Below are 27,650 nucleotides of genomic sequence, written 5' to 3'. Positions count from 1 at the left end.
AACAACTAGAAACTGAACTTGCTAGACATATTTGGAAAGATGGAAACAATTAAAATACATTAGTGATCTAAACAGGCACTGTATTTTAAAAGAAAAGAACTTTAAACAATCAAGGTTACACAAATCCACATTGTGTATGGATCCTCTAATCCTCACCTTCCCTTGATCTGCTAATATCCAGTACTTATATTACATAGAAACATTGCATCTGTGCTTACAGAAATTCACAAGAGCTCAGGCTATGTGAACACATTTGCCTATGGAAAGAGTGATATATTCTCATGAGAAAAAACACATCAGCAGCAGGATAGCAATTATTCTGCTTCCAACATTAAAAACTTTGACTCTTCTGTTCAAAAAAAGAACATACTGCTCCCAACACAGAACAGCCAGACCATACCATATCAACGTAACCACTAAAATTTCACTTGTAAATCAAAACAGACCAAGTACACTGACAGGACATGCAAGTCACATCTTCCTCATTGTTAGTAATGTCTTGACCATAGTGGTCGAGGTATCAGTATGGGAGCAGGCTTAGCAAGGACATAAAAAATGAAATATTTTAAATAAAGTGGTTTTAAACATTTAACACTTGAATTCCAATAAGTCTTAAATTAGGGATTAGCATGACCTGCATTGTTTGCAGTCATGTTTGAAAGGCAGTACTCCGCATTTCTGGACACTGACACCCCCTCCTCGAAAACAAGATCAAGTCATTCCAAAGTACAAGTATGAACTGTTAAAAACAGACATCTTTAGATACTGACTTTTGATCTGCCACAGTCTTACCAGGCCATCACAGACAAATACAAGCTGCAGAAAACACTGGGACATGTCTTCATAATATGATACTTTTTTATTTTTCTGTGCTTCGGTGAGCAGCAAAATTGTTAGCACTTACAAGCATCATCATTAGCACATTAGCACACAGTCAAACAAACACTTCATGCCGCCCTTTCTAATCTGAAAACGCAGACATCGCTATAGTGGTTATGGTTGCTTTTAGTCTTGAGGATTTTACGTGCAGCAGAAACTTGGCTATAGGGAAGGGTGATAGAGAATTGGAGATTTCCTGGCTGATTTTTGATCTCTTCTACAGAAGGCATGGTTCAAATAATTTCCTTTGGTGTGAAATTAATTATGTAAGCTATAGAAATGTTTTAAAGGGCTCTGTTAATTAATACTTTAAAAAACCCCGAGTGTAATCAGTGCATATCAATTGCTACTTTAGAGAGCCAAGGTAAAAAAAAAATCAGTGTATCAGAATTTTCAAATAAGGTACAATATTTGCAGCTAATATACAATGATTTAAAATCCCAGAACAAAAACAGAGGTGATGTTTTCCTAGTACTAGAATAGTTGAATTTTAGGAACAAAATGGTGGTAATTACCCCATGAAAGAGCTTCATCATTCATTAGAAAAGCTTAAATGATAAAACACTGAAGATAAACAATCTGCTTGATAACTCTAAAAAGCACCATTGATACAGTGAACAGACACATTTCAAACACACACAAGCACCGCCATCACACTATGTTCTATAATATTTATGTTTTAATAGTGATACATCTTGCATCTCCATGGTCTGGAGCCAGTCTTCAGGAAATCCCTGCTTCAGAAGAGGAGAAAGTAAAGTAGTAAAATAGGACTTCAACAGACAACACAGAATCAGGACTAGAAAATATGATGTAATATTTTAAATATCAATTTAAGGAACAAAATTCAGACAGATCTGCAGTTTCAAATGCAGTCACAGCCATTAAAGAAACAAGCAGACAGCATTCACAGAACACAAATGCATTATACTTGGCTTCTCTTCCATCCTGTTTTGTGATAGCTATTCAAACACCTTAAGTATCAAAGTCTTTACTTATAGCATAAAATAGGTAAGTTCTGGCAATAATACAAGCTCTACCACATATTTACTATGGGTTATGCTCCTAAAACTAACACGGTTGATGTGAGTTTCAAGAGGATTGAAGAACTAAAAATGCATACACCACTCATATACAGTATATTATTCTTTCGTACTGTATATGCCTTCATATTTCCCAAAATATTTATATCTACTCATGATTCAACAGGTGCTCAAAGTTACACAGTTGCCACTGAATTCTAACAGCTGCGTGTCACTAGGACATAGCTTATTAACAGATGCACATTCTTGTTCAGAGTTAGAATAAAAGTGTACAATGAAACCATGCAACTATAAAAGTGTTATTGGAGAGGGAAGGAGAACTAGAGGGTTAAAAGTAAAAGCACCTCAGAATAAAAGATATTTGTCATCTGCAGGACTGTGTTAGCAAGAGTCAAGAAATATTTGCTTACGTAGTTAACATAATATGAAAACAAGAAAGCCAAGACACAAATAGTCAGTGGAGCTCAGATCTTCACTATGCAAGTAGACAGTATCCGAGTGGGCACAATATCCACAGATGCAGGACCACCGAGGTCAGCATCCAGCTGCTTTCCAAACACAAGACAAAAGTTCCAGATGTTTGGAGGCACTGCTCCAGCTCCACCAGGAACACATTTACACCGTGGGTCTTCCTATAACATTAGTGACAATGCTTGAAAGTAACATTATAGTTTCTATGAGCATTTATAAAATTTTCACAATTCCTATGAAAGCTTGTAACTTTCAGACTATGAATAGTTCAAAAGCCAATTTTTCTCCATTTTAATCTAGACCTAACACAGGCAATATTCTATGTAGAAAAGTTATTCTTAACTTAAATATTTTTCAGTCAGGGGTTTTGTAACAGAACTTTTCAACTAATGCCATAATTTCCTGCAACACCTTCAAGCCTGATCTTTAGCTACTTCCAGTAGTTTCTTAATTTCAATATTTTTAAGACATACTCATCTTCCTATAGAAAAGACTGCACATAGCAAATCCCCCTGCACGGTTAGGCTTCTGTTGGCACATGAACTCAGTAACAACGCAGCAGCCGGAGTGTCCTAGTCAGCAGTTTGCTTTGTCTCCAAACAAGACAGTGGAGAAGCACAACACTGCCATCTCCACCTTGAATGCTGAAGTACAAGTATCACACACAAAAATATTACGAAACACAGCAAACAACAACATGTAAAGGCTTCTGAAACTTTTACAAATGACGAGAAATAACAACAAGCAGAAAAATTAAGTTTAACCAGCCAGAGTAGTGTACCAGAAAAACATCAAAATCAAGAGCCTCAAAGCCTGGAGGCGATAGAGCAAGTGAGCTGAAAATTCAAATTCCCCTCACATTTCCAGCCTCAGCCCTTGCCCTCAAGTGACCAGCATCAGAAATGAAGACGACATACTTTAAAGTGTTCCTGTGCCTTGGTTTACTTGACAGTGTTCCAGATTAATACAAACTGTGATAGTTGTTTTAGTGATGGTTTATGTGCTGGGAAGCAGACAACCAGCGACTCAACTGCCATAGCTACAGCTTGCTGTTTTTTTCCACACATTCAGTCAAGTGGGCTATACTCTGACCGAAGTGCAATATGAAACTCAAAATATCCCCAAACCCTAAATTCAATTTAGTATTAGTATATCTTCATCGGCATACCAGCAGTACAAAGAGTTTATTAATGTCTTCCTTAAAACCAGAGTGGAACCTTCCTTCTTAATCCTCACACAAAACTGAGCAAAGTACTTTTTCCTGCTGTGAATTATTTGAATATGTATCTTCCTTTAATGGTGTTTGTTAAAGCTTCAGGTTACTTGAGAAGCAGGTCCTACAAGGGAAAACATGGAAGGTGACAAACAGCTTCATTAGCTACTGCAATAGAGCAAGCAAATTAAACTGCTGATGGCTGTTAAGCTTTGAGAGAATTTCAGAAATGGAAGTGTTCTTGGCACTCACTGCAGCCTGATAAAACAGGCAAGGAATTCAACAAGCCAGCTGCTACCAGAAGCATTACCTACTTTCTCTCCACTGACTGGGAATTCCTGCCAGCTCCCTCAGTTCAGGCACATAAACTGACAGAAATCTAACCTTACCAAAAGCTATTAGGTTTCTGTCACTTAAGCTCCTTGGATCACTTCCCTAAAAGGTGAGCATCATTTCAGAGTTTGCTAAAACAATGATAACAGGCATAGATAAATAAAACTGCCTCTCTTCTTCATAGGTCAATGAGGAATATTGCAACAGAAGAACACACCCAGAATTTGTTTGGCTTTCAACCCAGATAATGACAAAATCCACTGAGCTGAAAGCAACAAGTGAAATGAGAAAAGCATTCTTGTAGGTAACCTTTGGCTAAAGAAAGAAAAGGGGCTTGCACAAGCAGCTTTATCCCTACCAATAATAAAAGCAAATAACAAATAGAAAAAAATTGAAATATCAGAATGAGAAGCACCCTTTGCAGGTTTTAGTTTTACGAAGTGTTGGTGTAAAATAAGATAGCACACAGGACTAACCCAATCAAAGAGCACTTTGGACTGAAAACTTCCAGGAAATAAGTACAGCATACAGAAAGTTTATGTTTAGTAAACTGGGAACTTTCTTCAAGGGAGAGCCTATACAGCTTGGGAATTTATTGCTTTAGGCATCATAATGAACAGAAGGAACTAAACGGAAATATTTACCGGCTACAACAGGTGGGGAAAAAAGCTCAGGGCCTTCATTTATTTACCTAGCTTGTAGATCTACAAACAAGAGAAGAATTTTTAGAGGATATCACTGACATGAAATATTTTCCCCATCCGCAGTTTTCGTACTATCAGAGTTCCGGCACAAACACAGGAAAACAAAGCATACAATTGTAGACAATCAGCGCATCCTGCCATTTAGGCCCTGCTTGGGATAGAACGTGTTTTAGAAAAATACCTCACTCACCTGATGTTCTACATAGAAAGCACAACCAGAGTTTTAGAAAAAGCTAGAGCTGCTGAGCAGAAGCAAAACAAAACAAATGGAGCTTCCATTGAATGGAAATAGATCTGGAAAATATGCTAACACTGTCAGACCACTGCCAACTTACCTCCTTCAACAAATGAGGGAGAAACACAAATGTGTGCTGGGCACTGAACAATGCAAGGGAACTTGTGCTCAATTCAGACGCTGAAGACAGAGTTCAGCCTCCAACTCAAAACCAACCAAAGACAACCAATACACATGGGATTCAAATCTCAATAGAAAATATGAGAAATTGAACAAGTTCCAGCTATGACTGAAAGAATAACTGAGGTGTCCACAGAAGCTTTTAAGGCAAATACTGGCAGTCCTCTTATATCACAGTTTCAAAGTCTAAACTAGGAAGTCAGCATGAAACAGCAATGCTGTTAGATGAACATAAATAGGCTCAGACAGAAGACTGCTTAGGTTGTAGCTCACTTAGCACAACAAACTCAGGAGAAGTCTGTAAAAACCTTGTTCCTTACTCAGCAAGACTACCATTCGCAGACTTGTTTCAAATAAGAAATTGTTTCCAGATATGCACCCCAAACCCTTTGGTAAAAGGCCAATGAAGCCAGGTCTGAAATACAAACAGTGTCAATGGGACTCTACAATATAACTTGGGGTAAGGGAAGTAAAATACTTTCATTTAAGTTTGAGAATAAAAGTTGTAAAACAATTCATCTCCTCCTTCCCTGCAAAGGTTTGAATTTGTTGGATGGAAAACAGTTTTATACAAGCCTCTAGGGTTATCAGTTTTCCAAAACAGGTTGATGGTGCTCTTCTGTGCACCATATAGCTATTAACACTAAGCACAATACATCTGATCCAGGAGGACCAGACAACAGGTTGCATATTTTAGAAGTATTATACAAATTCAGAGCTGGCTAGATTTTTCAGCTATGAGATCTACAGCCTATTATAGAAATCTTTTTTTCCACCACATATATAAACCAAGAATGTAAACTATAAAATAAATATAATTAGCTATCACAAAAGCCATTTCTTACAAGATTTTTTTTTTTAAATGATAGCAAATTTTCCAATATTTTAGCCTGATGTCCAAATGCAGATGGGGATAAAAATTCACATCTCATGCAGGATCTCACAAAGTCTTAATAGATTGTCTCAGATTTGCAAGTAATTTTTTTTTTAAATATCATTTCTAATATAGTTCAAATCAGTAACTTAGGTGATATAGGATCTTTGGTGGCCATCTGGTCCAATCTGTTCTCAAAGATGGACCAACTTTGAAACTCATATGGACTAGTCAAGGTTCTGTCTAGTCCATTAGTTACTCTTTCTGTATTTTATAACTGTCCTGGTTTTGTTAAAAAACAAGTTTCTCTTTTAGTGAATTTCCCTGTCAGCTAAAGCCTTCTAAATATCTGCAGTTTTCCTGAAAGCTAAATTCATGTTTTGGTAGACATAGCAATGGAATGCGAGGTCATTGATAAGGATGGATGCACATCTCGCGAGAGCAGTGAACTGAAACAGGTGACCAAAAAACTGACCAACTAAAGTATTCCATCCCATTCACGTCATACTTCATATAAAAGTGGGGGATCATGAGGATCTCGTCCCTTTTTCCTTATGGCTGACATTGGGAGAGGACCTTGCGAGTTGTCCCTGCGAGTTGAGACCTGGTGACAGACTGAATCCAGTTCTGGTCGGCTGCAGAGTCCAGTCCAGGACTTCGGGTGCCAGCCCTACATCTGCCAGAGCAGTTACTGGGACTTTCAAGATTGGTTTTGTATCTTTTGTATTATTTTCTCTATTTTTATTATTAGCATTAGTAAAACATTTTTAAATTTTCCAACTCTCTTCTCTCAATCCTTCTTTCCCTCCCAATCACCTGTCTTTAGTGGGAAGTGGGGAGAGGGAGGGCTGACGGGGGCAAGAGAGGGTTAACAAAACACCTGCCACAGTTTTATTGTCACCCCGCAATCAAACTTCAACAATAATATTGCGCAGAAGACTGAAGCTTTCAACTTACGTATGAATTATATACTCTTCATCCTTAATTGCTGTAATTAGTCTCTATTCCACGATAGTTACAACAAAAATAATTTTTTGTGATAAAGTTTATATTTTGGTATTTAGTATTTTTCAAGGTTATTTTAAAATAGTTAGCAAAGTAACATTTTTAACTGCCTTTGTATAAAGTGAATATTCTTCCTGTTTAAAAAATTTTCCTATGAGCAGCACATGACAATGATATTTAAAGTTTTTGCTTAAAGTTAAGGCAAAACAATTTCCACCAGTATGATTATGTCTTTTTTCTTCAGTATGGTTTTTAATGAATTGGTGTATTTTCATCAAGCAAAGCTTCCAAAGTCACTCAGACAGGAACCCTTTACCAGTCTATCTTACCAAATAGCTTACTTGACTAGTCCCCAGTCTACTCCTGCAGACTTCAGTGAGAAGTCATTAAAAATAAGGTCTGTTTTATTGAAATACTTGATATACGCTTTGAGGTGCCCAGTTTTAGACACTCAAAATAGAAAAAATAATTTTCAAGTTATTTGCCTACATACGTTAGGGGCCTCAGCCTAGGCACTGCAATGCCTAGAAAGTTACTGCCTGACTTCAGCTGGAGACTTCAGAACACCCAAGTCCACAGCCAGTCAAATAAGTCAACAACAGGTCAGTTCTGTGTATGTACATAGAAGGAGTGAGCATGTTACATCGGACAACACAGGATACCTGATGCAGATCTAGTACAATTCAGAAGAGATTCAGGGAAAGAGTAATTTCCATTTATTTCAGTGGAATAGATACTGGTTAGTCTCACAATTCAGGCATCTCCAGTTCCCCTAAAACTGAGGAATGACAGTTCCCCTGGAAGTACACTTGAAAAGTTAATGCATAAGGGCAAGAGAAAGCAGAACAGTTATGCCTGAGGGTGTCCTCAGCTTAAAAAAATTAAACCCATTACTTCACTTTTCAGGAGACTTGACTGACCATGATGGCCACTGCATATACAGCTACTGTCTCTCCTGTTATATGTGTACCACCGTGCAAAAAATGATTGCAAGAAAGAGAGCAAGAATGAACACACTTTGGCAGCCTGGTGGAAAAAAAGACTTAGAAAAGAGAATTTTCTTGGTTCCTTGGTTTCCTGAGCTACAAGCTAAGCCAAGGAGAGTCCCAGTTCTTTCACTGGTCTCATGAATAGCCTAGATCTGTTATGAATTGTTCAATAAGCCAGGGGCACCCAGTTTTTGCTTATGCAGGATGCAGGCAGTCTATATCTCATCCATAGTCAAAACTGTTTATACTACAAACTTGAATACTGAAAGGTTTACAAAACAATTAACAAGCATGTTTTATATGTTCAAGTTCTACAAACAGTTCAACTATCATACAAAATGTAGCACAATGACTTATTCCTCGGTCTGAATTTAATTTCCTAACCATAGAGTTTGCAGTCACAACAAAGACAAAGCTATCCCTAATTCAAATTGCACTACATAAGGTTCCAGCCCTATGGATGTCCCTGAAAGGGGGGGTTATAGAATACTGACTCTTCTATCAAAGCTTTTCAATTCTTTGCAGGTTTTTCAGTTAAGGTTCTAGGTGAAATTAAAGATTGATTTAAATGTAGGAAACAAAGACTAAGACCAAACAAAGTTTAATACTGAGGAGGTAATATTTTTGATACTATCTCTACCTGACCGTAGTGGTTTTCCCTGTAGCATGCTACCCCCATTCAGTGCACAGAATGCATACAGCTCTGAGTAACAGAGTAATATTTAGTCTATAGGTTCTCCTCCACTACTTAAAAATAGTTGGAAGATATATAGATAATGATACAAAAGACTGTAGGCAGGGAGAATTTTTTTTTTAATAAATCATTATTAGGTCAGTTAAAACCATCTCTTCCTCTTCCCTCCCATGATTATGTCCCTGCTTCTCTACAAGTTGCATAAAACATTCATAACATCCCAGTAAACATGTCTACCTTACTTGCAGGTTCCTATCCTTAGGCACCAGCGAGGACTACACTGAAGTATACATTAATATGGAGAAAAAGGAAAAGGCTATCATATAATGAAAGGTAAGATCATACTACACAAGCGTAAGAGTTATTGCAAAAGTTACTTCAGCTCAATTCCAAGCATTCACTCCAGGGTTGCAAAACTAAGCAAATGAATAGTTCGATTACAAGTTATGTATCAACTGATCAATATTCTTGCAACACCTTTAAAGAACATTTCTGATTGTAGAAAATATTTGTGTGTAGACTATCTAATCACAACACTACAAACCTGCTTTATCAACAAATTTTTAGAAGTTCATTCTACACTGCCCCTTCTCTTCATACCAAGAATTTTTACAAGTGACACTTTTAGTGGATGTTTAAGGGCTATCTGCTCCAATTCTGTGACTGCTTTTTGCATCTCAGAAGTCTTCAGAAGATACTTGTGTTTGTATAAACTTTAGTTTAAAATAATTTTTCCCTAATTGTTTTCAAAAACTACTTTTGCTTGGGGTTTATACATTTTTTCTGTTTATTACTTAGCTGCCAAAAATATTTGAATTTCAGATAAGTACAATATTACAGAAAAAATATATCAAAGTTCAATGTAAGGTAGATTATACATTTTACAGATTTTCCAGGTCTATAAACATAGATTGAATTCATATGCATATAAATATAAAAAGGAGTGCCTTTATATACCACTTCGACAAGGAGGTACACTTCTTTTAGTTCATGTATGATTAGCAGGTGCCATCCTGTTTTTACACAAAACAGTGTTAATTTCCATTCATTTTCAGAAGAATATTTTCCATTTATTTGATTCAGGAATAAAAACTTCAAATAATTTCTGCTTGCAGTAAATGGGATCACATAGGTAACACACATTCACTCACTAGGTTTTTATAAGACCCGTGCTGTGCAAAATAGTTATTGTCCCTGCCTAGTATACACCTGTCTATCAACATTCACCTAATAGCAACAAGCCCTAGAAGAGCAAGACAGAATGAAAGCTCCTTTTTCAGGAAGAAGATGAAATCTTTTCCATTCACTTCCTTTGTGAAGTAGAGATATGACTTTTATGCCAGTGTTGACCCAATATCCACTCTTACATGAAAGAAAAGGCTCCAAATACTGCAAAGCAGTTGAAGATTTTTTTCCAGGAGAGGGCTACTCCAGTTCTAACCCAGCAGACCTCAATGAGATTACTGAAAAATGCTACATCTGCTACCTCAACAAGGTCCACTCAGCACAAAACATATTTCCAGCTCTGCTGGCTACATCAACCTTCATATCACAAATGACAGAAATAAAAAAAATGCTGTCCCACGGAAGTGTTCACACATGAGATCTGGGCAAAGCGTATTTGCAGTCCAAGTGCCAAGCATCCAACTAATATTTTAGTGCAAACTTTGCATCAACCTACAAATAAATTACTATTCTGCCAGTAAATTAGTAATTAGGAAAAAAGATACTTAGCAGTAACAAGGACAGCTATACATCTATTAGTGCAACACTTCAGTTACAATTACAAAAGGCAGAATTCTAACAACTCAGTAACTTGTTTGTCTAACTAAACACATTAAAAGCCAGTGTTGCCTACATGAACTTAAAAAGACTGAAGAGACTTATTTTTTAATCAATCAATACATTTTCAACAGGTCAATTTGGATAATTATGACTTGATGAAATATTGAAGACTTTCCATAATGTTGTTCATTGTCACATATGAAACCATCACAGCCATGCACGCTATGACATTAACTGCAGCTTCAGAGAAACTATTACTTGTTCAAAACCAGAATGTAGCAAAAATACTAGCTACTGTTATGTCCTATTATGCAGTCTTGTACTGATACTACATTTTAAGTTCTACCACAATATTTAACAAGTTTTGGGGGAAGGTATAAATGACATGGTAAATTTGCTTTTAAATTCAAGGAACTTTTAAAGAAATCTGTTTCCCATTTAGCTCTCCAGTAAGAAACAATATTTTCATTTGTAAACGTATCATTTCATAATCAGACATTTTGTGCTTTTGAAGGTCCCCTGAAATAAAATCTACTGAACTCTAAGAACTTATTTTAAAAATAAAGCAGTACCTTTTCAACATAAATCTTTCAATACTTTCTGCACCCCTCCACAATCTAACATATAAGGAAAGATTTTAAGGAAAATTTAATCTAGTGTCCAAATATAACTTTACTTTAAACATGAGGTCATCTAAACATCTGTCTCCAATATATCCCTAGGGGTTTAAATCAAAAGTCTGCTAAACATGTACAATCATTTTGAAAATAAATAACAGAACAAATTTAGTCTTGATTATGATTATGTTGCTTTTTTAAAAGGAAACATTTATTCTAATAAGAAAAGTCTGAACTAATTTAAACTTTATGGACATTAACTTAGAAGAGTTTCATAGTCTAAGACATTTCTTTCCATTTATTCTAGTCTCTAACAATATTCATTGTTTTATATTCACTGAAAGCCCATATGCTTTTTTCCTCCTTTTTAGAAATGTCTAATCAATACAGCTATATTTTTTTATCATATTACAAAGTATAACCTCACAGAAAGTAGAAAACTGTGATGACGAATCAGCAGAAAAGGTTAATTTTTTCCTTTTTCTCATCTAGGATAGCCATCATCATACTTCACACTAAGGAAGAATATGCCATACAAAGCATATTCCATCTTAATACTTATTTTCTTCACTGCTTAGAAAAAACACAGTAGAGGCTGTTTTAAGCAAGGACTGCCTTGTTACCCACAGTTTTGCTATGTAAAATTTTTACTAACAAGTATAACAAATAAACAACACTCATGTCTTTTCTGCTTAATTCGGCAGCCCCAATCCCACTGAGAATCTTAATCCCATTTGGGAGAAGCAAATGAAGCTTGCATCCATACAACTCAGTATTTTCTTAAAAGTCCCACTGCTTTGGCTCTGTAACCACAGACTTGGAAATGAGTGAAGATCACGCTGACACTTGTCAGCATCTGTAATAAGACTATTTTGAAAAAGGAATTCTTCTAACAATCTATAAGCAGCCCAATGCTTTGTTTTCTACTCACAGCCATGAGGTTAAATTAAGCACATGTGTATATACCATCCCATGGCAGGCAGCATTGCAAACCAACCTGTACAGAGCATATATATAACCAGCCTAAAAAAGGCTAGTGTACCGCCACCAACCCTGAGCATTCACAACCCTCACGGCTCAGATCTCAAAATTCATCTAAAAATCATGAGAGCTGTTTATTCAGTTTTTAGGTTCTTCAAGCCTTTATAATTCATTTCAAGCTTTAATGCCACAACATCAACAATAATATTTTTTTAAACTCAAGTTTTAATCAAACTTTCAAGTTTTGAAACTAGATCACGTGGCTCCACAAGCTGGAAGACACATCAGATGTCACACAACCCATAATAAAGAGTTAAATTTGTGTTCTCTGTCTATGTTTATGGCAGAACCTTTTTTTTTTTTACCATGCCCTCATGTTTTACCAAGTTCAGTATGCTATCTGGAATCAGCTCAAAAAACAAAGTTGAGCAATATTTACTATACATTCAAAATACATACTCATTTTGAAAATTAAGCCTTTAGATATTAAGAAATAAGTGATGACAATGGAAAAATAAGTAAAACTTAACTCTGCTGCAAGAATTAGCTCTAACAGGAAGTGCAATAAACAGCATAAACAATTTTATCAAACTGAAAATACTACTAAGGACTCATTTTGCTTTTGAGAGTGTTGCTCCTTGGGGACAACAGCCACACATCAACACACTTCAGTGTAATAAAAACAGCAAAAAGCCCAAGAAACAAGGGTAACACCCTGAACTGGGAAATGATCCATTGACTAAAGGCTGAAAGATGACCCAGAAACTATGTTTCCTGCCAAAAATTGGCAGAGTGAAAAGGATCCAGAGGCAAGAGAGAGGAAATAAAAAAAAAAAAACACAAACACGCAAACAACACACACCACACCAACACAAAAGCAGCTGTTAGCAGTGTAGTTCAGTGACTGAAAAGCAGACCTAAAGGCAAATTACTCCTGTGTTTCCTTTCCTGCTGCATGGATGGGAATTTTCCAACTTTCTCACATATAACCATATTTTCTCATCAGAAATTCACTACTATAGGTGATTGAATTCTTAGATGCTTCAGATGTTGGTGAAATTATACCTAGTTGTAATGGGCTCCTAAGACAAGACATGCTGCAGGAAAAATGGCAGATACTTGTCCTGCAACTGTTTAGCTGTCAGCTTTCAACACAACCAAAGCAGTTGACCTGTACTACAGACTTTCAGTACAGAAACTACTATTTTATGACTGATGTATAACACTTTCTTGCACAAATGATAATTAGGCAGAGTGAGAGTTTCCAATTATAAAAAACCACTATTGATTTATTTTATGCATCAACAGGACCAGTGATTGTTTCCATAGGCAGCAAATGCCAAACCATCCCCTAAGAGGAGGAGAAAAAATTACACATTTTCAACTGCAGCTGATGCAGAGCAGATTTAAGGCTTCCTCTGATCAAGGCACAGATGATACTTGAAAATACTTCGAAGCACACCAATAATGGAACTAGTGTCAGTTCTCTCAATTAATTGCAATACTAATTTTAAACACTTCCAAGTTCTAGGAGTCACAACAATATCTGAAAAGGTGGAGCTTTTCCTACTTGTCTTTAGTTCTTTTAGTACTTTTAATTCACATCAACCCTAATCATAATACTTAGGGCAGTCTGACAAGGGCACCCATTTTTCAGAGAGAATTTTGACAGAGTTAATCCTATAGTAACAGACAAGTTCTTCCAGTCTCAGTGGTATGATTTTGAGTGTCTCACACTGTTCTACATCGAAATAGAAAAGTAACAAGCATACTGTTTACAAGAAGAAGAAGATCCACAGTAATGTCAGACACTGAGCTACAATTAAGGAAAAATTTGTAATATCACTTAACAGGCAAAACACCCAGATTTTCTGCACAGAAATAACCAGTATCAGTTTTCTTTTTCCTTTCTAGAACACTGCCACAGAAACACATACATTGCAATTATAAGGCATGCTTTGTTTCTATACATTAGAATTTTATTTTTATTACATAACTAGCACTTGTTATGAAAATTTAGTATATAATTGAACATGAACATCCATCACTAAGCACAACTGACAAAACAAACACTGTAAAGAAAAATTGTTCTTTACTCCAATAAAATCTTTGCTCACAAAAGTGTATCAACTCCTCAGAACTGCCTCTGCAGACAAAGCATTTTTTGCCTATAAACTTTACAACAGACATGCTCCAGTATTAATTATTTTGACTACCTATTTACTTTTACATGTATAATACACACTACCCCATAATATTCTTTAACTTGGAAACCTGACAACATAATATTTAGCGTTTGTTCTGAAGTAGTACATATCTTTAAGCTTTTATGCTTTGCTGCAGGTGTCATTCCTGCCAATACTTGAAAGAAGTGAACACGAGCTTACAGCAGCCTGTAATACAGCCCGTCTTCACTTTGTTTACAGATGAGCATTGAGAGTTTGAAGAGATTTCTGCAATACTACATAAAATCCCTCAGTCTGTGGAAGTTGCACATTGATTCCACTGGGCCAGAAGTTTATCCCAAGTTTTCTGATTTATGTGTAGTGTCTTAGCCTTCGCAATATCTTTTGACCTTTACCAAGGATATATCACGGTTTACAATTTTTGTGTTCGATTCAGGTGAAGTGAAATTCAGTGTCATTGGTTTTGCAGTACATATATGAAATCAGCATTTATTTATCATTATTTGTTTTATATCTTTAAGCCTTGCTTTCACATATTGTCATCCAAAATGACACATGCTAATCTTCTTACCTACAACAGCTTCAACATACATTTTTATTCATCTTCCACCCATAGGAAATACCATATTTCACATCTTATTGTAGGATTACACTGCCATCTTGTGGGAAACAGAGCAAAGGAATATCAATAACTTCACTACTTCGTTTCTGAGGCTTGGGGTTGGTCATTTTGTCAGGAATTTTTTTTTACGACTTATTACAATAAAAACAATAGAAAGTACAGAACCTTTCTCAAAACCCTCAGGCTTACTATATGTACAAAATCTTATGGATAAGTGTCTTATCATAAACCCATAGAGAATTCTGTGCATAGGAAGTTTTGTCCCCATTGGCTAACATGTCAGACTAAAACTTCAGCCAGCTGCCTGCTTTCCCCATTGTTTCTCCTGGAACAAAGAATGGGACTGATGAAATTGCTGTGGGATGTTCAAACCATCAGTGAGTATCAGAGTAAGCCAACACTAGCTTACAGTTTGAAATTCAACCCCCAGGTTCAATGAGCAGTTTGTTACTGGCAGTTTCCAAGTCCACAGACCAAAAAAAATTCTTCTTTTTGAGGTCCCAGTTTCTACAGAAAGTACTAAGCATACAACAGGTGTCACGACATGTTAAACATTATGAAAAGTCTTAGTTTGATAGTTTGGTTTTGTCACTGTTATACACATGTAAGGATTACTTCTTCATATCTCAACTCGCGTATAAAAGTTATTACATTTTAAAAAAACATACCGCTTCAATGCATTTAAGAGTTCCAAATGGTTGTTTGTAACTTGTTAGTACACTGCAATGACCTGTTGGAACAACATCAGTTCACCCTAAACACTACATACAGAGATTTTCCTTTGTTCCATTTAAACTATTTTGCAAAGATAGTTTCTTCAAATCACTTAACTGTCTGAAAATTTGTAGGAACTTTGCTAGCTGCCAGCTTTGCACATTCATCACAGTATATGAAAGCCCATGAGGTTTTCATTAGTTTCCATCTTAAACAAGATTTTCTGAGGCAACCCCACAACACTTTTAATTAAGGAAGATGTATATGAAGCAAACAGTTCAATCTTCCAGATGCAGGGGTGAATTTTTAGTATTAGACAGTAGAAAAGGGGAGGCTCAGATACTTAAAAATGTTACTTACAGAAGTAAAGTTTGCTCTAGTAGGTGGGAAGATACTCTCAAAAATTTCCAGTGGGGAAAGTTCACAAGGTAACAGCAACTGGTTCACAACATGGCTTTCTACATACGCTCGGCTAGCTGGTCACTGCACCGGTCTGCAGCATGGAGGTACCTTCTCATGGGATGAAAACTATCACTTTACTTGGGTTTTAAGTACCAAGGAGACCAAAGTACTGATTTCAAAACTAGCAGCAGTTTCTGTGACCTTCCCCAGTGGCTGTTCCTCATTCTCAGGGACCCACTAAGTCACAAACTGTCCTGAATACTGTATTCCCTCTCTGAGCTGTATAATGATGAAAGCAGTAGTGGTTGCATAGACTTTGCAAAAGTTTTTCACATCTTCTTTTCAGCATGTTTAATAAAACACAGTGTGGGTGGATGGTTTTCTGAGCAGAAATCTTTCCAAGTCTTAACTTCCTGACTGTTCCTATGTCCTCTGGATTCTTAGGAGCATACTTGAGGAGGTTCAGGATATCTGACATCTCAGCTTACAAATATTAAAACCTTCTTTTGGTCTTCCCTTTATTGAAAGTTCTCCTCAACATATCACCAACCAAGTAACTTCCCTCTAAAGCTTTAAGTTCAACACCAGGTAGCACACTATCAATTTCTCTAGCCTAGCAGAGAAAATTGGCTTCACTGGTAGAAGCAAGTGCATCCTTCCAGAGTACTTTAACTTGTAGGATGTTTCCTTGAAACTAATACTATTTGACTGCTTTGCACGCTTAGTTTTTTAACATGAACACTCTTTGTTAACATCTGAAATGCCACATACAGGCAGTGAGAGACAATGAGCATGTACTGCCATCTTAGATAATATTTCAGCCTTAAGAGACTTCCAAAAGAAGAAGGTTTAAGCACTTGAAAATATTATTGTTTCAAGTCAAGATAGTTACAAGGTTTAGCTAAGTACTTAGCTTGTTGAAATTACCTCTAATCATTAAGTGATTATTTTAGTAACATGTGAATGCCAATTGCACAGCCTAAAAGAAAAAAGCAGCTAAGAAAACTTTAATTCCCAGAAAAATGTCAGCAAAATAAAACAAATTAAACACCTAGGGTGGAAAAAAAGAAAACAGGAGAATTAGCCAATTTCCCTGCTGTTTAAAGTGCTTCCTATACATCTGTCACACTCCCCTCTCCCATTCATAGGGACCAAATAACCTAAGGTGCTTCACAGAACATGCTGGCAAGCATCCCTTGTAATGACTTTTGTCTGCCTAATGTCTATAGTGATAGGAAGACCAAACACTTGTTTATTACTGTATATGCATCCTACAGTCTTATTCCACCTATTTGCCTTCCTGCTTATAGATCTGTTTCAAAGGAGTTATTGCTATCTAGGATAATCAACTTTGTCTACTCCAGAAATAAAACACCTCTCAAAAGAAAAGGTTTGGACTTTCAAAAGAGCTTAAGAGAATTAGACTCCCAAATCCTATTAGATTTCAAGGCAGCTGGAAACCTAAGTCATTAAAAAAAAATGAAGTCAAGAAGTCCAAACAGGCAGAAATACTGCTGTTTCACAAAAATATGAAGAATGGGGAAAAAAGACTAGCTCTGGTTATTCTTAAAAAGAATTAAAAAAAAAAAACCACCACAACTTCATTTTATTCTGACTTCCCCATATTCATTTTTCAATAAGAGAGAGCTGATGGTTCAGGTTCATTTATTAAAATGAATTAGGAAATGAAACATGCTGAATTACAGCAGGAAAGTACTTACAGATCAGTTCAATAGTACAGATTTGGAAAAAAAAAGTCATTTTGTATTTATCACCTACTGTATATGTTAAATAAATTCTTCAAATTTTTAACCTCAAAATTAAAAATGATTATATGTTATTTATTTGCAAACGTATGGAAGCAAGAGAGGTGAACATACAAATTAAATACAAATGAAATTATATCTATCTTACCTGTGAGGTAGTTGTCTCCATCTGCAGCCTTTTGTTATTAAAAAAACAAGAACACACCTATACCAAGCAGCAGCAACCTAAAACCTTCAGGATAACTATATTCAGTCGCTTCCCTTCACTCAGCCAAAAGCCATCTGGGCAACTGTTTATGATGACATTTGCACTTCATCATTCAAAGTGACTCAAGACTCATTACAAGGATATCTCAGCAAATCAACCTGAGTATCACACAAACTTTGCAGCATTCAATTCCTCTCTATGAGGAAAGAACTCTCCATTCACTTTGTATGCAACACTATTATTTTAATTTCTGTCTTTTCCATACAGGCAGACAAAACAAGGATTTTCTGATCCTTGTGATTTAGAGAAATAATTCTTCCTGTGAGTTGAACTCTGCATTGAATGGACTTCTCAAATAGACTTTTGAAGAATTGCTATAAATCTAAAGAAATCAATTAGAAATTCTCAAGTTGTTCTTTTCACAGTGGTTCTCAGAGTCTAGAGAGTTTGTTTTCTGTTTATTTTTTCTATAAATTCCACGCATGCTTTAGTTTACTAATTAACCACTAGAGAAAAGGAATATGCCTGCAGCTCACTGTGCTGGAAGGGACCAAACTTACTAATGAAGTGTCCCAATTACATTTCAATCAGAGTCCTGTCCCTATTGTCATATACCCAGGCAAGCAAACCAAACCAAGTATTTTCAATTATGCTATTAACCTCCATTCAGGAATCTGAAAGATGGGAGCAAATTGAATGCCAGCAGAAAAAAACATAAGCCAAGACTGAGTAACGATTTGTTCATATTTACGATTGAGTTCACTCTCAAATTACAAGCCGCATGGAAGGAGATGCACCCCTTGCCACAGACACAAAACAGACAGTTCATTGACACCAGAGAACCATTCAAGTTTAACTTGGAAATGCCTCAGACAGGCAATGGTATGTTGAAATATTTTTATTTTTATTTTTTTATTTTACAGCATTGAATACTTTCATTTCTCCATCCTTCAGCATGCCAGTATCTTCCATTTTATCGGCCCTGTAGACTAGGGGAAATGCTTGTTTTCTTTCTTTGTGCTTCCTCTGTCTTTATCAAATCCATGAAAAAGTCCTGTCATCTTCCTTAAAGCTTCAAAAATCCTTTTCTTCCTGTTCTGACAGCTTAGGTTTATCTCTAATCACTTTCCACTCGACCCAGCAGAACCACTTCTTATCAGATCCTTTAGCATCAGACATTCAGATGCTAAATAACCTCTCATTTTACTTATGCAGACAATATTTCTGACCCTTCAATTACACCTATTCTGCTCTGCAGTTCATTCTCCAACAACCTCACTACTTTCCTGTCATTGTTTTGACAAAGACTCCAACTTACAGCACCTTTCTTATGAACAGCATCATACATTCCTCGTGCTTAACTGTGTGAGTTAAGGTGATCAGAACTTCTTAAAAACCTAAGCATTAGCTCACCTCAATGATTTTTTTTCAGTTTTCTTCTAAATACCAGGCTGTGGTACAGGTAGCAAAGGCAGGCTAGAATATCTGTAACTTTCATGAGGCCAGTAAACATGACAAATTACCTGGAAGACCCCTACATTCTTCTGAAGAGGCAGCCAAAAGCAATATAGTGTCTAAAATGATGCTGGAAAACCAAGTTCAGGCAACCAAATCCCTCACTAGGTTGAAATACTAAGTACACTCTCAACAACAAATGACCTCCATCCTTTCCTTCCTACTTCTACCTTTTCCATCTTGGATCCACACTTGCCTGAGAAATTTAACCTAACTGAAGACCTCAAAGGTACAGCCTTCCTCTTGTGTCTTCTCTAGAAATCACCAAGAAAAACACCATTGAGTTTTAAGCATCTATCAATCAAGTTTTCAAGTTTGATCCATTTCTCTCTCATACCTTAGAACTCTCACTTTGAGCCATAAGCTTACCAATCCCTCTGGTACAATTTTACTGTTTTTCAGACCTAGACAGCAGTTGCTACTGGTTTATTTCAAAACCAATGAGTAGAAATTTCTGTACAGGTTTAAGGCTAGTGATAGAGCTAAGGAACCTGCTTGCCAGGAGACTAAGCAAAAGGATACAAGCATCTGTTAACAGTATATCTCTAGACTAGATTCAACAGGTTTCCTATGTTATATATGTTAAAAAAGTGTTAGGTACAGATCAGTTGTCTCCCTGAACAGAGAATACTTTCACCTTAACGCTTACACCTACCAGATCAACAAATAGTTTTCGCATTGTCTTTTCCCTATGCCAGCCTCGAACACACTCATTTTCCAATTCTAGTCCTTCTGTAAAACTCTGTCTAAATGACAACTTTCCCTCTGGTCTGTTAGCAAAACTGCCTGTACTTCAATAAACAAAGAGAACCTGTAAAGAAAACAGGCTACTGCCAAAAGAGGGGAAGATACTGAGTTAGACCAATCTGAATCACTAAGGCACAGGCCCACTGCTATGAACAGATAAATCTGTTATCTTGCAAAACACCTCAGTATCCCTTCAGGTACGAAGGGCCTTCAACAGGCTAGTAAGATTGAACCTTTTCTTTCTCTCCTAAGGGCCATGGGGGTGGCACCAAGCAGAATCTAAAAAAGCTTTAGGATTTCCAAGGTTGCGGGAGAGCTACATAAACACAGTCACACAATACACTGAAGGGCCAGGACAGCAGACCTCTCCACTTCTGCTGTGACATCTCTCTGTGTCAAAACAGAAAGCTGAAAACAGTGGACAGGCAGAGTCATGAGCATAAAAAGGAAGCACTCAAATGCGTGTTGGTGGCAGGAATGCATAAAAGTGGATTTAGGAGCAGCAGGGGAATTAGAGGGAACAGATCCCCAGCTTACATGCAGTGTCACAGCCACACAATACTCACCCACAGGAGAATTTTGCTTGTGCCAAAGCATTATGTAAGACACAGCAGTATTACCATGCAGCTTTCCTCCTTGAATTAAAATGTAACTTGGCAAACAGAATTTTGACCCCAAAAGAGATGCTAAAGAACACTTAAAAACACACGACATAGTTGAAATGCTAACAGGATTCACGTATATACACTAAAAAAGCAGGATATTGTGTAAATATTTTGCAGGCTGACAAACATTTCAGATTGTTTCCAATTTAGGGAAAACAAACTGAAGAAATCAACTAGCAGTGCTTTCATTGCAAGGCAGATGTGGATAGGTTTGACGTTTACAGTACAAATAATGGGATGAACTAGCAGCCTCGTCATTCCTAAAAGTATTGACAAACACGGACACACATTTCCACTGTAGCCCTGCGTGGGTTTCTCTGTAAGGCAGCAAGGAAGAGCAGCACAGGGAACGCCTTTGCGAAGGGGAACACTTTCTGTCGCGCCACTAGCGGATTGCACAGACTCGTAAACAGTACGCTTGTCAAGTTACTGACTGGCTCCACCTCAAGCAAGAAAACACCAGCAGCCACCCACCAGAGAAGCTTCCGAGGGGACACCGGTGGCTGTTACCGTTGAAGGGGGCCCGCCTGCCAGCCTTATCATCGGAGGGGCTGCAGGATGTGTTTCAGGGAGATACACCGCAGACCCACGGATGGGCCCCCTCACCCTTCCGGGGGGGCCGAGCACCGTTACACAAGTTACCGCCCCAGCCCCACCGCTCCCACCCCCGGGACCCCCGAATCGCCTCTGGGGCCCGCTTGCGCCGCCCGGCGGGGGAGGAGCCGCCGCCGAGCCAGGCCGTTCCCTGCCGCCGCTCCTGCGATTGAGGAGAGCGGCGAGGGGGCGGCGGAACGGCGGCGGGGATGGGCAGACCCTCCCCGCCCCGGAGAAACGCGCCCGCTTACCTGCCGAGCCTCCGGCGACGACTTGGTGAGAGGCCTCCTGCAGAAAGCTGCCGGGCTGCCGAGCCATCCTCGGGCGGCGGGAGGAAGCCGGCGCCTGGAGAGCGGCTGGCGAGACGAGACCGATTCCGCGCAGGGCGGGTGGGGAAGAACTGGGGGGGGGGAGGCGGGAGCCGCGCTTATCTGTGGGGCGGGGGCCGCGGCAAGGCCGGGCGGGGCAGACTGGGACCCCGCGTTAAAAGAAAACGCGCGGTCGCGCAGCGGCCTTTAGTAGCCCGCAGACAGAGGGTGGCCCCGGGCGGGGCCCGGCTCGCAGCTGGTGGCGATCGCAGCGGGGAAAACGGCAGCCTCTCTCTCTTTCGGGCAGAGCTGGGGTGCTGGGATCACCCTTGCTAGGGCGGGCGGGCAAGGCTTTGGCGGCCTGTCACCTCCGCAGGCTTGTGCCGTTCACTCCTCGGTTCGGGCTGGTGCCGTACAGCACACACTTGCAGTCCTGCTCCCCACCGCTGCTGGGACCCTGCTACCACCCGCAGATCCCCTGGAGCTCCACTTCTAGGAAGGGTCAGTGGTGCCGTTTGGCTCACTGGCTGTCATTCTCAAGCATGTTGTTCTTTTAAAACTTTTAGACTTTGGTTCCAGCTCTTTGGTGTTCAAAGGACACACGGGTATTTTGTCATCTGGAGAGTGGCTATTGCATGTTTTGCACAGACCTATTGGCCCATCTTAACAAATGAAATAGTGCCAGGGCATGGGCTCAAGGGCTGGGACACAGTCAGTGCCATTGCTGACAGTCCCCAACATTGTTTTTGCCAAGGCCAAACCATACTTTTGCAGAAGACATCAGGAGACAACATGGGGGACAGCATGGGCTTATCCCCAGAGGCAGTACCATTGAAGGCAGTTCAGCCATATGGATGCAGAACACAGGCAGACATTTATTCTCAGGGCCAGAGAATGGCCATAGATCCTTTCTGTTTACTAGTACACATAATCTTTTTGACTTAGAGCCAGATTCAAAATGTCACTCAGGTTAATAAACTACAGCTTAAGCACTTAATCAACAACTGAATACCTGAACATTTCTATGGATATAGAGCCTGCAAAAGTTGGGAGCAAATGCAGTATTGCAGGCAATTTATTCCCTCCTGTAATCCAGACCCTGCTCTACTAGTCAAACCCCTGGGTTACCAAGAGAGCTGCAAAGACTTTTACCTTGTCTCCATTACTTCTCCTCCCCCTAACTCCAAATAGTACTGTAGTTTCTCATATTCTTTTCTATTTCCTCCTTCCTCCTCCCACAGCCTCTAGTATTGCTGATTTTTCTTACCCCAAAGGAAAGCTTGTCCACTCTGAGCTTGATCTTTGCTTCTTTTCTAACAAACAGGGGTATGTACAAGCTCAGTTACATTGAGTTGAGGGAGAAAACAGAGCTACTGTTGATGTCAAGGGCACGTTTATTAGACTTAAGATGATAGATATAAAGAAATGACTCTTGTATAAGATGCTAGACTGTTTAACCAGTCACATGGATAATTTAAGATTATTTCTTTTTTCTTTCTTGTTAACAGCCCTGCAGTGTTACAACAGAGGAGGATATTCATTTTGAATCAGAAATCCTTCACATTATCTTCAAAGCAATTCTGAATACCTTGTGTGATCTCGAGCATCTTGAAATAGAACTAGGAGGCTAGATTTGCTGGCACCTCTTCAAGAGAAGGAAAATAAAGGTAGTTTTTACATCCTTATTTCTTAACTTCTTTCCCTTGAAAAAAAGAGAGACTGCTGGTGCCTTACAAGGACATCAGCTTCTGCTAAACTCAAAGCACAGACAATTTGTAACTAGGTGCATTTATCTATTCCTGTAGCACAGCTACCAAAGGCAATTGTTGGTACCTAGTTCTTTCTGTTTCTTAAGAAATATCAAGTTAGATCTGTTTCTTATGTCTGAACAGTATGTTTGTGCACTGTTTTCCATGTCTGATAAATATTTAATGGCAGTCTGCTATCTATATACATTTTCATTTGGTAAGAGAGAGTCTTCCAGATGTTCATTTAAAGCCTCCGAGGTAGTGACTTTAAGCTAAAATACTAGGCACAGTGAATTCTAGGCACACCAGAGGCGTTGTGCTAAAATCAGGAGTCCCTGACTCTAGGATGTAGCATAGCAGAGTTGAAGAGGATTCAAGCTGGTTTTCCCACCCTCCAGTCCTGGAAAGGTACCTTTGGGGTACAAGAGAAATCTGGGTTTGTTATAATACCACCACATCTTTTCCTCAAGGGAAATTGAAAGAGTTGAAGAGAAACTCCATTGTGAACAAAGGCATACTCGACTGCTATGAAAGTGCAGGTGGAAATACCTAAAGTTGATAGACAGGAAAAAATAGCATTCCAGCATTCTGATGAACAGAATTCACAAAATCAAAGAGACTAAATCTAATAGTAAGTGAAAAAATATTTAAATAAAAGACAAACTATATTTTAGATTTTGATTAAAATGCCATTATTTATTTCATACAGGCAGAAAACAGTGCAGTCAGAGATAATATGTTTCAAATAGTGTTGTGAAAGAGAGTTCTCAGATCACAGCTCCCCAGATTGGATGAAGGTTACTGTTAGACTGAGGGAGAGAACTTGGAAATGTACTAAGGAAAATAATGAAAACCTATTAACAACAAGATTACTCTAATTTAACTATCCCCCTCATTCACTGGGAAAGAACCTTTTTTTTCTACCAACAAAACCTAATGATTTTTACATGCGGAGTATTCTGAGAAGGAAGGATCCTTCAGCAGCCTACAAGTGGGTCTTGTGCATAAGGTTCTGAAATTACAGTGTTTTCATTCCCCTCACAGGCTTTTCTGGGAATCATTTGTCAAACACGGTTTCCTGTTTTGAGAATGGATTGCAGGCGCCTTAGTATTTGGAAGCCAAAACTTCATGAGTGTGTCTTTGGAAAAGTATTTTCATGAAGTCATAATACTGTTCTGATATGTTACTTTACAGAGTGCCTGCGAGTGTTTGGGGATAATTTAGCAACAATGTTGCTAACTGAATAAGGTTCCAAACTTGAAAAGAAATGTAGCCTTTGGTAATTTAGAACAAAGATTAGAGAAAAACAATGTTTTTATTGCTACTGAAAAGTATGTGAACAGAGAAAACACGTGGAGAAGTGTTAAGAAAGTGTTAAGACTGAGACCATAATCGCAAAAAAAGAATAATATTCAGCTATAAAATTCAGTTATATAATTTACATGCATCAGCAAATAAACAGTAACTTGAATTCTTTGATCTATGTAGGAGCAGAGAGGAGATTGCTGTGGGAATACAGAGTAACTCCCTTAAATTAATAAACACTGAATGTGCTGACCTTTAAGTAATTAAAATCTCAACTTCAATGTTTCATTAACATTTGCATTAGATCCCTTGGTTTCGCTCTTTGAGACTGCTGCTCAATAAATATAGCAGGATCATCAGGTCCCCTGTGTCCTGTATCATCAAAAAGCAGATGCTGAAACATCACTACTTTTTTGTTCCAGAAATGCAGGTCTCCCTGCACAATGTTCCCTTTGATACAAATAGCCAATCTAGTATAAAGGTTGACTTGCTGCAGTAGTTCAACAGTAAAGTGAATTTGGAGTTCATTGGAGGGTGAAGAAAATGGTTGGTTAGATTTGTTTTCTGCAGAAGGTGTCACTGCAACAAAAGAAGATTTACATGAAAAAAAAAGAAAAAAAATTCTCAGAGTGTGTATAATTTACATAGAGAGATGTTTACAGAATAGCGTAACACCTTCTTAAAAAAATGAACTCTGCTATTGTTAGGAAACAATTAAGTTTGTCTCACAGTATTCAAACCCCAGATCTATTCACCTCAACACAATTAAATTCTCCTGCTGGAAGTCTTTTCCGTATATTGCACATCTCTCCTTATTCTCCATCCACCCCTCCCTACTGTCCCGCAAAGGGTGACCTTCCCACTGTGCAGGTTTCCTGAAGCACTTCTGGGCTTCATCCCATTTTCACATGGCCTCTTCCCAAACCAGTACATGTGCACCACTACATCATCCTCCTTAATTGCTCTGGCAGGGTTTCTCTCTGCATCTGTGATCACCACATCCCCTAGTAGGCAACACCATTCCCGGCCAGCCTGGGCAGCGCGCCACTGCTAACCTCCAGAAAGGGCATAGCTTTTCCCAGCGTGGGGAGAGGCGGGCAGGGGAGACGCCTGCAAACCAGCCCCTCGAGCTCCCGCAGCCCCTCAGGTTCCCACAGCCCCCGGCCCGGCCCCGCTTGCCGCGTCCCCCCCAGCCGCGCTTGGCCCTGCACCGCCTGCTCCCGCCCGCAGGGCGGCGCCCCCCCGAACCCCCCCGCCTGGCCCCGCCCCCGGGCCGCCGCACGCGCCCGCCTCTCCTCCCGTCCGGACCGCAGCGCCCGCCCGCTCGCGGGCTTTGTTGTGGAGGCGGCGGCGCCGCCCGCACGCCGGCAGCGGGGGAGGAGCGCGCAGGTAACGGACTGGCGGGGCGCTTCCCTCGGGCTGCGGCTGCCCCGCGGCTGCTCGGGTTTGAGCTTGCCCCGTCTTCTGCGGCGGGGCCAGGCGGCGGCGGCGGCGCGTCCCGGCGAGGCGGCGTTGGTAGGGGCCGCTCTGCCCGCGGCGCCTCCCCGCGGGCAAGCGGCCCTGCCCGGCCTCCTCACCTCCCCCGCCTCCGGGGCCGGGCCGCCTCCCGGCATGCGCTGCCGCCGCCGGGCTCTTCCTCCACGTACCGGCTGCGTGGGCCGGGGCTGCCCGCGGCGCAGGCTCTTGGCTGGGTCACCCTACCTCCCTCTGCCCCGCGGGCTCGCCCGAGCTGCCGCCCGCTCTGCAGCTGGAGAGCGGGGGAGAGAGTTGCCCGGGCGGGAATGGGCGGTTTGGAGTTTCAGGGGCTGTCAGCCCCGCGGGGAGGGCAGGGACGGACGGGCTGCCGCCTCCCGGGAGGGAGGGCAGCGCCGGGAGCGGCGGCTTGGAGAACCGGACGTGAAACGTGTCCCCAGCAAATTTAGGCGGTCGGTGCTGGTTCTTTGGTGTCAGGTGAGAACAAGCTGTGGAGGGTACCCAGAATAGTAGTAATACGTTAAAAAACAAACAAACAAACCCCATGACAAAACGGATCACACCAAAAAACCTGCCAAAATCACGTTTGCAATCTGCTATTTTTGAACATTTATGACTTTAAAAAAAGTTCCTTGTGAAGTCCCAATCAGTTGTATACCTCAGCTCTTAACGTAATTAAGTTCCATAATAATCTCATTCCCGATGATGTTGTGAAGGTCTGTTTCATTTGAGGAAAAAGGCCATGGCTTCTCAGTGTGAGGAGTCTGGAGGAAAAGCATTCAGTATGTGGACACAGAGGCCTGTTGTGTTGTATCTGAGGCAGCACGTGTTTACCCCTGAAACAACTGGGTCTAGGTACAATTTCAGGGGATTGAGGTGGTTCGAACTGGGTGCTGTAGGAGTTTGCTGACCCTGAGTTTAGTAATTCAGTGTCCTGCAGCGCTGGAGTGGTTTTTTTTTGTTTGTTTGTTTTTTAAATACTTAAGCAAGTTGTGACTACTGTTGGAACAGTTGTAAGATGCTGTGCTTTACTCATGGAAGAAAAAACAGTTAACCACAGAGATGTGCTCCTGCCTCAGCAGGTCTCAGGGCTGCGAATTCTGGAGGTTGTGGGACCTGTGGGTATTTGGGACACATGGTGGTGTGCTTGCCGCCTTCTTGTACCTGTCCTTGAGCATCTGTTCTTGGCCACTGTTTTGCTCTGGGAATATACAACTTCCATTCAATCTGAAACCACCTGTTTGCTTATTTAAATATACTGTGGCACTAAAATATTTTTGTGATGTTTAGAGAGAGTTAAAACTAAGTCGTAACAGTTAAAGTAAACATGCTCTGTTGTGTGGTAGTTCTGTTATTATTTTGCTTTTGTTTAAGTATGCAAAATGTTGTTATT

The 27,650-nt window shown here is 39.7% G+C and overlaps 2 protein-coding genes across 6 annotated transcripts in view; one reads left to right on the top strand and one right to left on the bottom strand.

Annotated features, from left to right (window-relative positions):
- The window catches only part of SLC25A21 (solute carrier family 25 member 21), a 258,937-nt gene extending 237,167 nt beyond the window's left edge, over window positions 1–21,770 (bottom strand). Inside the window, exon 1 of the mRNA XM_065635730.1 lies at window positions 21,674–21,770. Within this exon, the coding sequence (XP_065491802.1) occupies window positions 21,674–21,740 (67 nt within the window). The 5' untranslated portion in view covers window positions 21,741–21,770. The remainder of the gene's footprint in view (window positions 1–21,673) is intronic.
- The window catches only part of MIPOL1 (mirror-image polydactyly 1), a 195,950-nt gene continuing 189,845 nt past the window's right edge, over window positions 21,546–27,650 (top strand). For 3 of the 5 annotated variants that reach the window (XM_065635724.1, XM_065635725.1, XM_065635723.1), the window contains exons 1-2: window positions 21,546–21,698; window positions 23,239–23,397. The gene's annotated coding sequence lies outside the window, so the exon portion shown is untranslated. Of the gene's footprint in view, window positions 21,699–23,238; window positions 23,398–26,098; window positions 26,174–27,650 lie in introns of those variants that run through there. The other 2 variants (XM_065635728.1, XM_065635726.1) reach the window with 2 other exon arrangements.

The sequence above is a fragment of the Caloenas nicobarica genome, chromosome 5 (assembly GCF_036013445.1).
Source record: "Caloenas nicobarica isolate bCalNic1 chromosome 5, bCalNic1.hap1, whole genome shotgun sequence".
Taxonomy (NCBI): domain Eukaryota; kingdom Metazoa; phylum Chordata; class Aves; order Columbiformes; family Columbidae; genus Caloenas; species Caloenas nicobarica.
Note: the sequence above shows the minus strand (reverse complement) of the source record. Positions and strands in the feature narration are given on the sequence as shown.